The 15,270-nt window shown below is 42.3% G+C and overlaps 1 protein-coding gene across 1 annotated transcript in view; it reads left to right on the forward strand.

Annotated features, from left to right (window-relative positions):
- Positions 1 to 15,270, forward strand: part of NHLRC2 (NHL repeat containing 2) — a 927,811-nt gene that overhangs the window by 490,540 nt on the left and 422,001 nt on the right. Inside the window, exon 4 of the mRNA XM_078643860.1 lies at positions 9,049 to 9,170. Coding sequence (XP_078499986.1) covers positions 9,049 to 9,170 — 122 coding nt within the window. The remainder of the gene's footprint in view (positions 1 to 9,048; positions 9,171 to 15,270) is intronic.

Genomic DNA, 15,270 nt, shown 5'->3' on the forward strand with positions numbered 1-15,270 from the left:
ATATTTAACACTTACTGCTGTAAATTTTTGACAGAATATTTTTGTTACACTATAATATTGTTGTCGATATTGTGTCTGAGATCCAAATTAATATATACAAATATCATCACAAAGCGAAAAGCAACTTCCTCACTCTGACAGCTTTCTGAATAAAACTAATAACTGTTGCAGATAAATTAGTAAAAAGTTCCCTTTTGTCAAGAACCATTTAAAAAAAATGCTTCAGTTGGGATGCACAGTATTTGCAAAAAACTATAAAATGCAATGTGCATTGTTATCACTTGGAGAAAGGGGAAGATCTCTCAACCATTGATCCGTCCTGGGAAACATCACCATATAGTGTACTTTATTTAGGCGAAAGCAGGTCAGCATATATCTGTAATGCAGATTTATTATCATCATAGAGTTGAATTCCTTCACTACATAATTTTTAAAATATAATAAGCTCATTCTGTTAACTTATTTCACTAAGTCCCTGTCCTCTCATTGTTTTTTGAATGATTAAATATACAGTTCATTTCTGATTTAGAATAGATAGTAACGAACTCCATGTTTTATAGGGTCACACTCTCACCTAATTGCCTGAACATGTTCCTAATGTAGTCAAGCCAGGGTATATTAAAACCATTATTGAGTGATAGACAATCCTGTTTAATTGCTTGATTCATGGATGCCTCCATTTTGGTCCAGTGCATAGCAATATCAGTCACAATTTAGTAGTGACCTCCATAAACTTCATTCCCAAAGCCTGGAAACAGATATAGGATGAGCTACTCTGTGGGCCTGCATATTCATTTTAAGAAGGCATTCACAGCCTTCTGAATGGCCTGACAATCTGTGTACCCCCACAATGAATGAATATAAGTGTTGTAAAGCGCGAACTTAGCCCAGGGGCATCAAGGCGCCGCGGACAGAGATCAGAGTAAGTGATGTCAATAGATTCTGAGCTAAAAGGTTAGGGCAGGTGAAAGATTAGGACAGGTGAAAAGCCAGGTCTTCAAGGACTAACAAAATAAGGAATGGGTTTCCAGAGTGGAAACTGGGGAAGGAAGGGAATTCCATAAATTAGCCCCTATCAACGAGAAAGCCCCGCCCTCCCTCCCCCCCCCCTCCCACCCCCCCCCCCCCCCTCCCCCCCCAACCTGGCTTTCCTAACCCTGGATACTATTACCCGGTTCTTGCTTGCAGATCTCAGGTCCTTCCCCAGGAAAGTATCTTTAAAACATGTTATTGATGCCTTCTGACTCCCTATTGTGAACGGCCTTATGGACCAGGCATAAGGCCTTGAACACAATTCTCCTCCCCAACGGGAGCCAGTGCAGGCTTCTGATGGTAGCTGAAACTGAGTGGAACTTAGGGAGATCCATCACCAGCCTAGCGGCGGCATTCTGCACCAATTGAAGTCGATGTAGGAGTCCCTTGTTTATCCCTAAATAGAGGGCATTTGGTAGTCTAACCTAGACACCACAAGGGCCACCACTGCCTGTTTCCTTGATGGAAAGGAGAGATAACGGAAGATCTTCCTGAGAGTTCGTATCATCCCAAAACAGCTAAAGAAAGTTCTAATTATTTGTGAGCCCAGGGAAAGAGAGGAGTCCACAATGATGCCTAAGTTCTTGGCACTGAGACAGGGGCATGGGCAAGATCCGAGAGAGTCAGGCCACCAAGCCTCCGACCAGATATCCTTTTTGTCTCCAAAGATTAGAACCTCCGCTTTAGCCCCATTGAGTCTTAGGTGGTTCTCAACCATCCATGCAGCCACTGCCCGCATGCAGCTTTTAAAATTTACTGCTGAGGCTGAGACACTCTCAGACAATACATCCCAATGATTAACAGTCAAAACATAATTTACTATTGTAGCTCAAGCACATCTCTTTAAAAGGTTTAGAGCTCAACTGACATGCAAATCTAAATACAGGCACATATGTTTCGGAGAACTGTTGTTTGTTTATGGTTCTCAGGTGTATCCAATTGTCAGGGGAGTCTGTTTGCATGTTGACATATGAAAACCTGAGAACTCTACTTATTTCTACTTCATTAATTGGGAGTAAGCATGTTTTTGCTACACCCTGTCCACAGATCATGGTGTATGATTTACTAAGATTTATTTTAATATCTAATTGGTCCATGAACTTAGGAAACCCATCAAGAAGTGTTTGAAGGATGTTTGTTGTCTTTGCCATCAGAACAGCACCATCTGCATATAATAGGACTGGAATCAGGCAGCTATCTACTAGAGGAATATCTTTGCTTTTCGAATTTAAAAACTTATCTAGGTCATGAATGTAAAGTGTGTCTAAAAGGATGGCAAGAATGCACCCTTGTCTGACTCCCTTTTTAATCTGGAATGGGCTGTACACGCTCCATCATGGCCATAGTGAACCCTTGCAGTAGCTTTCAAATACAATTGGCTTAACTGTGTGATTATCATTTCTTCTACACCCAATACTGTCAAAATCAGCCACAATTTAGCATGGTTAACTTAGTCAAAATGAACTGCTAAGGCCCATGACAGCAAAATTACTTTCTTGGCCCGGTTGTGATTCCCAATCAGATGATTCATGTTCAAATGTTGTTCCTCGGTGCCAAGTCTGTTCTTAAAACCATATTGTATATCTGATAATATACAATTTCCTTCTGCAAATGTTTCCAGTCTCTCTAAAAAGATTCTAACCAACTGCTTAACAGAAGAGGCAGGAAGAGCGAACAGTCAATAACATTTGGGATCGGCCTTATTCTCCTTCTAGAAAATAGGGACTATAATTGATAAGGACCAGCTTATTGCTAACTATTCCCCTGCAGTGATCTTAAGGACGCGTGTTAGGATGGGTGTTCACAGGTCTGTGTTATTTTTAAAGAAGTTCACTGGGGCGCCGTCAGGCCTTTGCGCTTTCCCTGGGCTACTTTTATTAATATCCATTTATGCTTCACTCAGGTCAAACACAAACAAACTATTTTTTGAGCCATTAGGCATATGCCTATACATAGTATCAGTACGTGCCTCTTGTGCTTGGTCTAATATGTTTTAAAAGCGTGTCCGTTTACACCAAACTTCTGTACAGGATCTAATGGGAGTGGTGCTCTCACCAGCCCCATCAGTGACCACATACATAGGAATATGAAGGCCAGTGATAGAAGTAGGAAAAGCGGCATGGGGTAAGAGAAAATAGAGACAGGGTACTTGATCACTTCTACCTTCTCACTTGACTCTGATACCTTATACATGGCATTCATAAAATGATATGTAATAATACACTTTAATGATCCTCTGTTTCTTCACTGGGTATCTTAATAGAGTATAACCCCAGTCCTACCAGGTCAGATAATGTTTCAAGAGAATAGTTCAGTTTGTTTTCATTAACAACATGACTTCAGGATACTTCTCTCTAAACTAATTGTCTGTTCAAAACAATCCTTCAGAAAGCAATAGGGCTGCACGAGGGAATTTGAAGTTCATGTAGCGAGGTCTTGGCTGCACCAACATTGTAGCAAGTAATTCCAACAAAGGACTCTGGGGACTACAAAGAAATTCTACCTGACAGTCTGAGATGGCTGCCATCTCCCTGGGACATGAAAGAGGTTGTGGCCTGCAGAGAATCCTAGTTCATTGCTTCATTCTCGGCACACGTGCAATTTCAGTCCTAACAGTTACAACAGACCATGATGACTGCAAGGCTTTTCTTTGATAAAAGAATCTAGCACGAGCTGTTTTGAATTTTGCACCTTCACACAAATGGACTACACTAAGCAGTAGACAGTACCTTTTTTTCAGAGAGGGTGCGCATCCTCAGTTATCATTGATGCAGCCAGTGACATAGTAAGTACTGGCTTTCAACAGCTGTCAGGGATGGCAGAACTTCCGTGCAAGGGTTGCTTTATGAACTATTTCTTTCCACCAGAAAAGCAGAGCGGGCTGCTTAATATGCTCTTCGATAAAGATATCACATGGATAATTTACTACATCTCAAGGAGACAATACCAAAATGGTGACATCCTGGAGTGTCATCAGGCTTTGCTACTAACAACCTTTTGTAGCCACAATGGTTTCAGCTAACAAACAAATTTGTGGAGGCTAACAGTCCTACCAATAACAGCTGCCAGAGCAGCCTTGGTACCCTAAGCTGTAGTCCAGACAGTGGCGTAACGAACATTGAGGGGGCACCCCCTGCAGGGTACGTGAAGGGGCCCCCTCCAGACTCAATCTAGAGCTCCCCAGCAGAAGTGTGGTGCTGACGGGGCCCCCTGGAGGGTGAGGGCACCCCCGCACCACGGGGGCTACAGGGATCTGTGTTACGCCCCTGAGTCCAGATGTTAACAAAGATCCTCCTGCTCCAGACAGCCTGCCAGGTGCATAGGAAGTTCCCAGTTTGGGTCGCAAAATATCAGAAGAGCACTTTACTCATCTCCTTCTCTGACCATTGTTTCCCTGCTGTATGCTGTATGCTGTACTGGAAGAGAATCTTACCCTACCTCCAGGCATGGCAGTCAAATATATCGGATCTGTTTCTCCTAGACCTAGATCAGCTTAGGCACATACTGGAATTTGTCAAGAGACATCCTCAGGACCCACCAAGGAAGGAGAACTATCAACAAATCAGACTCTTTCCATGCTGTAAAAAGGTGCTTTGGAGCACATCACTAGATCATAGTGGAAGAAAGGATTCTACCCAAAGTTCTTTCCTGATTAAGGAAAGATTAGTAGTCTGGTGGCCTATTCTGGACTTGCATCAGTTGAATGAGTACCACAAAAATAGGGGATTAGCATGGTGACTCTCTAGGGAGACCCTCAAATACACCTTTACTTTCCAAACAGCTTAGGTTTGTGCGATCTGAGGAGGCCGTTTGCAATTACTCGTTTAAAGTTGTGCTTTTTGGCCTACAATTATCTACAAGGATCTTCACAAAGTGTCTGGCACAAGTGGGAGAATTTCTACTGAAACAAAGTCATCAAGCCTTCTCTTTCCTAGAGAACTGGCTGATAAATGGCACAATGCAGTAGTGGGCCACTGCCTCTAAGAAGGCTTTCCTTCTTCAACATTCAAGAGTCTAAAGTTAATTCTCAATAGGGAAAAGGTCAGCGTTGTTCCTTGCCAGCTGAGTGCAGTTGTTTGAAGTAATCCTAGACATGTCTTGGAGAAGAACTTTCCCATCAAAGGAGCCTATTATGAAGATTATAGCACCTGTGAAATAATTTCAAAAGATGAATACCTTATGGACGTGTGTGCAAGTCACTACTGAGGATCATGTTTTCCTGCATTGCCTTCCTATCATTCTGTCACTTCAAGATAAAGCCGGTACAAAATAAACTGAATAAGCAATGAGTACATCTCTTAGGCTTTTGGAATGAACAAGTTCTGTTCATTTTCATCCTGGAAGAAGTCCTCAAGTATTGGGGACTTCCCTTTGGCATTCTGGCCCCAGACCTAGGGCCCATTAGGATGGTGGGCGGTTTGCCCCCGCCGGGCCGGCGGGGAGCGAACCGTCCGCTATTCACACCAGAAAGGCTCCCCGCCATATTAGGATGGCTGGGGGGTCCGCAGCGGACGTAAAGACCCTTCGCCGCTTTCCTGCGGGTCGACTCGTCGACCGGGAGGAAAACATGTTCAATATGATAGCGGCGTCTGCAAGACACTGCCATCCATATTACGATGTTGGCGGAGATCAGCCATTCCATGCGGTCTTTGGTTCTAGGAGCCCGTTGTGGGCCCCCAATGTGGTGGGGGGTGCACATGGGGGCTACCTATGGTACCCCCCTGCATTTGCATGCACAAGGTGGCAGGCAGCGCGCTGTGCCTTTCACGTTATGCATGCAAATGCACAACATGCATGTTAGAAATGCAGTATGCGCCTGCCAGTGTGGCGGGTGCATCCTAATGTCTATGGTGGGACCGCCGCGACATGGGCAGTCGGTCCCATGACCCGATGCGATGGCGGAAGGACTTTGTCTGCCCGCCATCGTAATAGGCCCCCTAGTCATGATGATGAATGCATGAATGAGAGGCTGGGGGGTCTGCCCACAGGAATTGTTGACATGAGACCTGTGGAAGGCACATCAGGTGCAGTCACACATTATTTCTAACTGAGAGCCATTTGGAGGAGCCCTCAGCATTCCTCCTGAGGATACAAGATCTATCTATGTTGATCAGGCCTGACAATGGCAATAAACAAGGAAGTACAAGATATCCTGTCCTGTGTGTAAAGAGGCAATGGCTTTGAAACTGAGCCTTTTAGTATGACATCAGTCTGAGCAAAGATGCTTAGCAGTTCAACAGGAGAATGTTAGAACTGGATCAGAGGCAAGGTGTTTCACGGTTGGGGCAAGTTACAGCTAAATGTCCTTGCCCCTGAGGCCAACGGTAAAGGCTGATTCTATGTCAGCAGGTAAGCTAAGAATGAAGGTGTTTTTTTTTTTATAAACGGGTACCACACATTTGTATATGCATTTCCCCTTTTTGTCCTTCTCTTAAAGACCACCAGAAATATCAAAAAGTATGGTTGCTACATCATTCACTTTGCACAACAGTATTAGTTCACTGATCCCACTTGACACACACCAACATCTCCTCATCAGACATAGGAGTCATAGCTACTCCATGACCTAGCATCTCCATGTTTGACGGCTGAGCTCCTGAACATTTCAAGTTTGCAGACCTAGTCATCCTGGTGAAATGTCCACATGTTCTTGCACAGGCTACCATATTTTCAACTCCTAAGACATATCAGTAAAAGTGGAGGAGTTTCTATTTTTGGTTTGTGACCAATATTCTCACATGTACACCATATTCTACTATATCTGTTGCATTTAACAAAGTCTATCCTGGAATACAGTTTGGTGAGGGTCCTTTCACTGCGATATCCGGGTTCCATCCATCATCTGAGTTGAAATTTCTCTTGTACCATAGACCATCAAGGAGTGTACGAGTGGCTTTTTAAAGTTTTTTCACATGTGCATCTGTCTCCCATCATGTCGGAGCTTAGCAGAGGCTCATGAAAAGTCCTATTTGCCTGCCACACTTGACTTATGTATCCTGAATTTATGGTGGCACTTATTTCTACCGCGATCCTTCCTCAGTTTTAATGAAGATAATTATTTTGCAGACCAACCCTAGTTGATTCAATAGGTCCTGTCAGAGTTTCCCATTAATGAACCAATCAATTTTAGATAACCCCCCTAATTCTTCCACTGCATAAGGAAGATCATTTTGTTCATTTGACATTTGCCAATGTCTGAAGGTTCTTTGTGACAAGAACAAAATGCTGATGGATTTACTATTCTTGACTTTTGATCAGCCAGGGAAAAGGTATCCCCTTTCAAAGCAGGGGATTGTGAGGTGAATTGCAGCAGCCACTACTTTCTGTCAAGTTAAAAAAAAAGGGAGGGCTGTCATGCTTAGAGTTGAGTGACAATTCATTCAATGAGGGACATCCTAGTGACAACCATTAAGTAGGAATACTACATTTTGTCTCTTGCAGTGTTGGCACGTGAAACAGAAAATACTTTCATAAAATGCTAATGTTTGCAGGCAAAGATTCACAATTTTTTCCCTCCTTCCTCCTCAATTCAGAGGTATACCTTTATATATTTCACAATTGTGCTTCTAATTGTGAACTACGGAGACCGTCTGGGTGGTGAGAGACAGAAGTTCATAGCACATTCTCACTGTGGTTTGGGTGTTTATGGTGAATATGCCACTAAACTGGGAATGATTCAGTTGTGAATCTATTAAATATATTAGGGGTGGACCACTGTATTTACAGGTGCATAACTTTAATTATGCAACATGGGGTTCGGTAGATTCTAAAAATATATTGTTTATAAATAAGAAGAAGACTACAACCCACCTTCATTCCACACAATTACGTACATCTGGATGTCCATGCCAAATACAAAATAGAAACAGATAATATATGGAAGCCAGCGAAGCCAGCTTTATTTGTTTAGTGCACACAGGCTAGGAAAATTAAGCATTCCACAGACAGTGTTTTATTCCTGGCTGATGCGGGGTGATGCCCCGAAACCGGTCCCAGGATGCTTGTTTCCAGTCCATGGAGGACCTGGCTTGCCAGTTCGAGTTGCCCTGACCCACTAGGCACAGGGTCAAGACTGATTTACATATGGCTGGGTCTAAACTAGGGTGGCATGGTGAGCAAAAGAACGATGGATTTAACCCAGATCTCTCGAATGGGGGTGTATGTATGATTTATTCAGCATTCCGTCCATCATTTGTTTACGGTTAAATTGTATTTTGTGGGAATTGCAAGTTTAACCTCGGGTGCAAGATTTTATAGGGTAAGAAGAAGAAACCAGATATTTCCAAGACTTTGCTTTTGAGGCTTGCGTCTTAGGGTGATTTGGCCTACTTTGTTTTACTGCTCATCATAATGCTTCTTCATTAAGGGCCTCACGTTGTTTTTTTCACGCAATAGAATTAATAAACCATAATGGTGTATACGAAAGCAAACCTCAGTACAACCTTTTTTCTTAATTTACTCCTATTTACGCGAATAAGAGCTCACATGATAAAATCAGTTAAAATTAACATCTTCATTAATAAAATATTTTTTATTTTTTTTCCTATTTACGAAGTTGCTTCAATTTAGAACAATCCTGATTTATAAGTGCATGATAAAGGTTTGCAATGGAGCAGTCGGATTCATTCATATTTAAAGATATATTAACACTCCCAAAGTGTAAACCTAACTGTAAATAAACAAGATCACCTTACAGAAAGACTGTTGGGATACAGGAATGAAATGTAGGTTCAAACTTGTAATTAGGTCTGATAATGTTCATACAGCATCAATTGGTGTTGAGTGGCTGTAGTTCTTATTAGAATTACCTTTTATTCTTTGTTTGGTTATGTGTGTGTACTTTTCTTAAAGACTGCAGTGCTGCTACGTGCTACATAAGATTAATTACAGACCATAACAATAGGTGCCTGTAAACACCACAAGACATGAACTGCTGTGAGGTGTATCCACTTTCAAGTTATTTGTATTCAATGATTGTTGACAGAAAAATACTTCTATTTCTACTTTTTATTACAGGCCCAAAAAAAGGATGGAAAGATGGAGGTTTTTCAGAGTCTGCTTTCAATTCACCTCAAGGAGTGGCTATAAAGAATAATGCCATTTACATTGCAGATACAGAGAATCATTTGATTCGAAAGGTAATTATTGCAAAAAATAAGTGTGTATGTTGTTTAAAATGTGTTACTAACTACATTTAATTAGTGGATAGATGAGAAATGAGATTCTCAAGATCCTAATTCTAATGCTTTATGGTGTTGGTTTGATGTAACTTGTAAGTGTTGTACACATGAATGGCAGAGTAGGCAATATATGTTAGTGAACTATAGTAATAGCAGTTGGTGTTAATTAATATTACATTATTAACAAAAATTATTTTTGATATGACACTTACATATAGGAGGACGTCTTGTGCAAAAAAACTAATAAAAGAAATAGCATTTGGCGTCCAAACTGTGTCCAAATCGAGCAAGTCATCTGCTTATTTGGCTTATTCATGCACTGTACCTTCATCTGGACTAACCAAATTTAGTTTCCTGATACTCTCGCACAATACGTGTATGCACCTAACACATGTTATAACGAAAGCATTTTTATTAAGCTACGGCTACACATTTTATGTTGCATCTACTAAACATGTCCATATGTCATTACTGTCACTCTGTGCTGCATCGTAATATTGAGAACTTTAAACTTAATGTTAACCCAATAAATGCTGTGAATTCTCTTTCATAAATGGACAAAGGGGTTTCAGATTGTAAGATTAGGAAAGAGGAGGGAGTTACTTGGAAAGGCAATCTTGAAATCAGTAACCGTAGAAAACAGGATGATAGTATGCTAGTTTGCTGTTTAATCGGACAGAAATGTAAAATATGGCAACAAATTACAGATTAAATTATGAGACAACAAACCTTTAATACGAGCAAGGTTTTCTTGTTAACCTGGAAGGCAACAGAATGCCTTAAATATATAGAAGAATAAATGAAAACAAACCTAAATTGCAAGCCAATGGTTTGTAAAAGCAAAATTGTGAGTATTATATCGAACATGTGCACTTAATCTTTATTGGCAGGGCCGCTGATGGTCGGAATGTTTGAGGAGGTGAAATGCTTACCATTTTATACATGGAAAACCGCAAAGGCCATACATACCATGTAAACAAACTGTGCCTGTGTTAGCTGTACCTGCCTGCCATTAAGTTAAGAGAGTAGCAGTACAGTGTAATAATGTAGTATGGGGAAGAGGGATTCGATAAAGGTTGTACTGTGTTATATCACATGGCACCCCCACACGGTATAACATTTTCCTTAGGCAAGTACAGATAGTGCAGACAGTATGTGTATGCGATACAACTCGAGGTCCACAAAAGATGAGCAGAGCACTGGGCACTGTAATATTTTACAGATGTTGCTTATATATTGTAATAGTCAGGGAAAGCAAAGCGAGTAAGAGAGGTACGCAGAAATAGCTTTATTTGGCTCACCACGAATAGCACACCTCACTGCCATCTTGTCCTCCCATGCTCTGCTAAACATTATCCAACCCCAAAGAGCACCAACCACTACTTTGATGTGTCTTTTGCTTCTCTCAAATTTTCGGAGACAGTTTTAAAGATTGCGTTCATCTATAATCCTAAACAGAGAACTATCACCAGCCCATGTCCAGAGGAGACCACAGAGAGGATCATGGGAACAGGCCCCAAAGAGACTTTTTAAAAAGCTTTTTGAGGAGTCCATCATTTTCAATAGAGGACTCCCCCGGATGCATCCTGTCTACACCTTGACCACGAACTATCCAAAGTGGGGCTCTAAATAATTGAGAATTCATCTCCACCTGATGAATTTGTGAACTACGTACTAGTGTCTCGTCAAGCAGATTCTTGTTGAAATCGCTCATATTGTTTTGTGTAGCACTTATGCAGAACTTTTCACTTTGAGTATTTGTACGCTTTGGAGTGACTCATGATGCACCATTGGTGGCACATTTGTGCACAACTTGTGACAAATATGTGCAGCATTTGATTCTAAACCCCAAGGTGCTCTTACCTATTAGATGACAAATTATTGAACTATGTGTTAGAAATTGCATTAAATGTTAAGTGTGAGATTTTTTCTTATGGTAAAGTAGATTCAGATGTACTGTAGCTCTAAAAACCTCCAAACCTAGTGGGATGGCATATTATTGTTTACTTTGTTTCTGTGGCTTAGCCTTTCCTTCCGCATTATTAGGTCCCATCCACATTGCATTCAATGTAACTTAAAAGGCACTTCAGTGGACACAAACAAATTGTATTGCAATAGAGGGTCAATCTTAAAATACTTTGTTAATAGCCCTGCTCCATCAGCATGTAGTAGTTCAGTCCAGGAATAAACTTCATACTACATACTGCATCTGCTTCGACCACGAGTACTACTTCACCTGGGCGTATTGGGAATTCCTTAGTCATTAAACTGGTGGTGAGGGATGTGCACGATTCTCTGGGATATTTTCTTCCTACAATTAAGGCTCCTCTGATTATGCAGCCTTTGCTTACAAAGACTCAGTGACAATACTCACAATAATGACTAATCCTTTGTAGCTGTTAAGTGCTTTTCAAACTCCAGCAAGAGTGGGGGGCATCTCTTCTATTTCTGAGAAGTTTGACTCAGGTTAAATTCTGTGTGTATAATATATTTCAGCATTCATTGCCTTCAAGGGCCTTTTAAAGTTCAAACCCCACGTTGGGTGTGATGTAATGACGCTCCCAATTTGGGGCTGGGACGGACATCAGGTTAGATCTCCTCAGTCCCAAGGGGTAATGTAGGAACAGACACGTGTTTCTCACCCTTCCTTATGACAAGTCATCTTCTTAATACTCATGTATGTGGAGAAGAAATTCTCGATGCACTGGACACTTTAGATCAATCAGTAACTTCTGTTAACTTCAAATTGCAGCAACATAGGACAATATTTATGTTATATTATATGACAAGCTCATACATAGGTGGGCAGCCTCTGGATCTTCCATGAAAGCACACTGTCCAGAATGTGAGTCGTTTGCGGCGGACTTAAAATACATGTTTGTTGACTGTCTGGGGTTGAATCTATTCTGGAACAAAGTATTCACAATGTTTACAGGGCATCTTGAATGCAAGTTTCATCTCACGGATAAGGAAATTCTCCTTGAGTGCAAACACGAGGCTAACAGCGAAGAGCGGTCACTAAACTCTATTATCATCGTATGTGCTAACCTATGCATCGCACAAACTTGGATAGACCCTACCAGCCTAAATTCAAATGAAGTCTGGACACTGATGCAGCCCCCTTCCCTACAATAATATTTTATTTTTAAAAAAACTCTGTTGTGTAGGCGTAGGACACGCCCCTTTCACCACCACTCTGCAAATGCACCTCCTGGCTTAGTGGTGGTTGGGGAATGAAGTCCCCTTGAATGCTGAGGGTCTTTGGGGACCAACAGCCCTTCTGTTACCTCCAGTAAGTCCCAGACAGCGGGATTGCTGAGAGGACTTGAAGGTCACACCCCTTTTCTCCACCACTCTGCAAACTCACCTCCTGGCGTGCTTCTGGTTGGGGAATAAATTCCACTTTACTCCTGAGGGTACTCAGGACTAAAGTGGACTACTTCCCCTAACTACTAGTTTGCCCGGAGGAAAGTTTTCAGAATAGTTGAGAAAGGTGGCATGGCCTCTGACAGCCTCAAGAGCAATCCAGCTGTGTGGGTCTTACTGAAGGTGACAGGAGGGGTAGTTGGCACCAAGGACCCTCAAGAGCCAAGGGGACTTTATCTCCCAACTAGTAGTGCACCAGGAGGTGCGTTTGCAGAGTGGTGGCGAAAGGTGGCATTGCCACTGAACACTTCTCAGCTAACCCACTGTGGGGTTCGTACTGCAGTTAACAGGAGGCGTAGTTGGCCCCCAAGGACCCTCTGGAGGCAAGGGGACATCATCCTCCTACTAGTAGTGCAGCAGGAGGCGCGTATGCAGAGTTGTGGAGAAAGGGGGCATGGCCTTTGACAACCTCTCAGCAACCCTGCTATGTTGGACTTACTGGAGGTAACCAGAGAGTTAGTTGGCCTCCAAGGATGTCCTTGGGGGCCAACTACCCCTCCTGTTACCTCCAGTTACTCCCACACAGCTGGATATATATATATATATAAAAACAGTGGCGGCTGCCACAAACAAAGGGTGGTGGGCTGGTGGAGGGAGCGTGGGAGGGGAGTGGGGTGGTCACACGGGGCGGGTGTTAGGAGTACTATATTAAAAAAAATTAAAAACTACCTAAAACCGCCAGTGGACGGCTTCCTTCTGCGTTGTGCCTCCTACCTGGTCCCAGCAGCCCCTGGGACAGACGCTCATCCAATCTCCATGCTGCAGAGCAGCGCAGGGATTGGCCAGAGCAGGCTGGAAAGGTGCTCCGCTCAGGCCAGGGAGTCTGTGGGGGTTTCCCCAGCCCAGCTGTTCAATGCAGCTGGGCTGGAGAAACCTAAGTGCACATGTGTGTTTTGGTCGGCCTGAGATGGCCGCACAGACACATATGCACACTTAAGGAGCGCACACAGCATTCCTCCTCCCATACCCCTCCCCTCCCTGCACAAGCTTGCTTAGAGCAGACGAATGAAAAATAAAATAATGCTAGAATATAATTTTATTTTTATTTTGCTGGCTCTGAGCCAGGCAGTGGGTTGAAGCGGTATAAAGATATTTATATAGAAATATATATGCACATTAGTCTTCTAATAATAAAAAACTACTGTTTTAAAACAAAAGAACACTGAAATTCAACAGTTACACGTAACTGACATAAGTGTAAAGTGCACCACAGTTACAGTGATGTAATATGTGAGGTCATTAGCAGTTCACCATAACGATGCAGGTTATACTTAAGCCTTCAGTAGTGTTTAACAGGGGGGTTAGCCTGCGCCCAACCCCCGCCATGCACAGCCAATCAGATAATCTGCTAATTTAGCATTTCCCCTCAAGCAATCAGTTTCTCTGTCTACCCCACCCATATTCTTTGGTCTCTTTATACCTTTTTCCCCAATGTTTGTCTATGGAGAGGGGTGGGGCGTTACTGAGCAGTTTTTTGTGCGCTTACATTGCTGTCCCAATATTGGAGCCAAACCAAAGATTTCTTCTGTGACTATCAGTGTTTTCTTTATTTTTGTCCTCATTAGCCTCTTTAATGGAAAAAAAACAATGCCTTCTTCCACTTGCACATGTTAATGGGCAATCGGACCCTGAACTCATGTGCTGTTTAACAGGTTGGTAACAAAGGCTAGGGAAACAAACGGAGACCATAGTTCTGTATGACCCTCGGGCATGATCTCCGTGTACCCTATTCTCTTTTTTGTCTGTCTCAACCCTCTTACTACCCAACCGGGAGACTAGACAACAAAAACCTACACCCAAAACCTGATGATCCTGAGAAGGCTTAATCATAGGACCATTGAACCACTCCTGTTAGTATTTAAAATATCACACCATTCAAAAAACGGGAACCAAAAATTTACATTTTTAGAGCTTTTCCTGTCTAAAGTGGCTATATGTTTAATGGAACTCAACCAGTTTTCAAGGGTAGGGGGGAGGACAGCCACCCACAATTTACATATCTCCCTCTCTGCCAATAATACAGCATAAAAGATAAACCTTACCTGATTTTTAGTAGTTATAACTTCTGGTTCCATCAGCCCAAAGATAATAAGCATAACCCTTACCTTAACATTAAGCACCAACATTTCAGACAGTGCCCTACACACTTCACTCCAGAAGCATCGCAAATCAGGGCATTTAACAAACATGTGGACATCATCCTCTCTCATATTACCACACTTTGGACAGGGGACATCACCTCCTCTACCAAACTTTGACAATTTTAGAGGAGACCAACACGCTCTGTGAATAGAAAAGAGATGATTTCTCCTCAGGTTTGCAGGCTTGACTATTTTAAATAGCATAGACATAGATACTTGCCAGTTATTTTCCAGCGATGGTTCCGGCGAGAATTTTCCCCATAACTCTGCAGGCAGCGTAAAATCTCCATCCTCGATTTAAACCATTAACCAGTTGGTAGCCGCTAACTCCTTCTTATGGTTTTGTAGTAGTGGGCCTCAGCAAGGCCTTCCAGTGCTAGGGGTTCTCCCTTCTCTGCACAGAGTCCTCAGACCAATAGAAAGAAGTTGGCACAGAAGCTGGAATAGAAAATACAGAGTTTATTAAGCCTCATGAGGTGGAACTACATTCA

This window comes from Lissotriton helveticus, chromosome 5_1, assembly GCF_964261635.1.
Source record: "Lissotriton helveticus chromosome 5_1, aLisHel1.1, whole genome shotgun sequence".
Taxonomy (NCBI): Eukaryota; Metazoa; Chordata; class Amphibia; order Caudata; family Salamandridae; genus Lissotriton; species Lissotriton helveticus.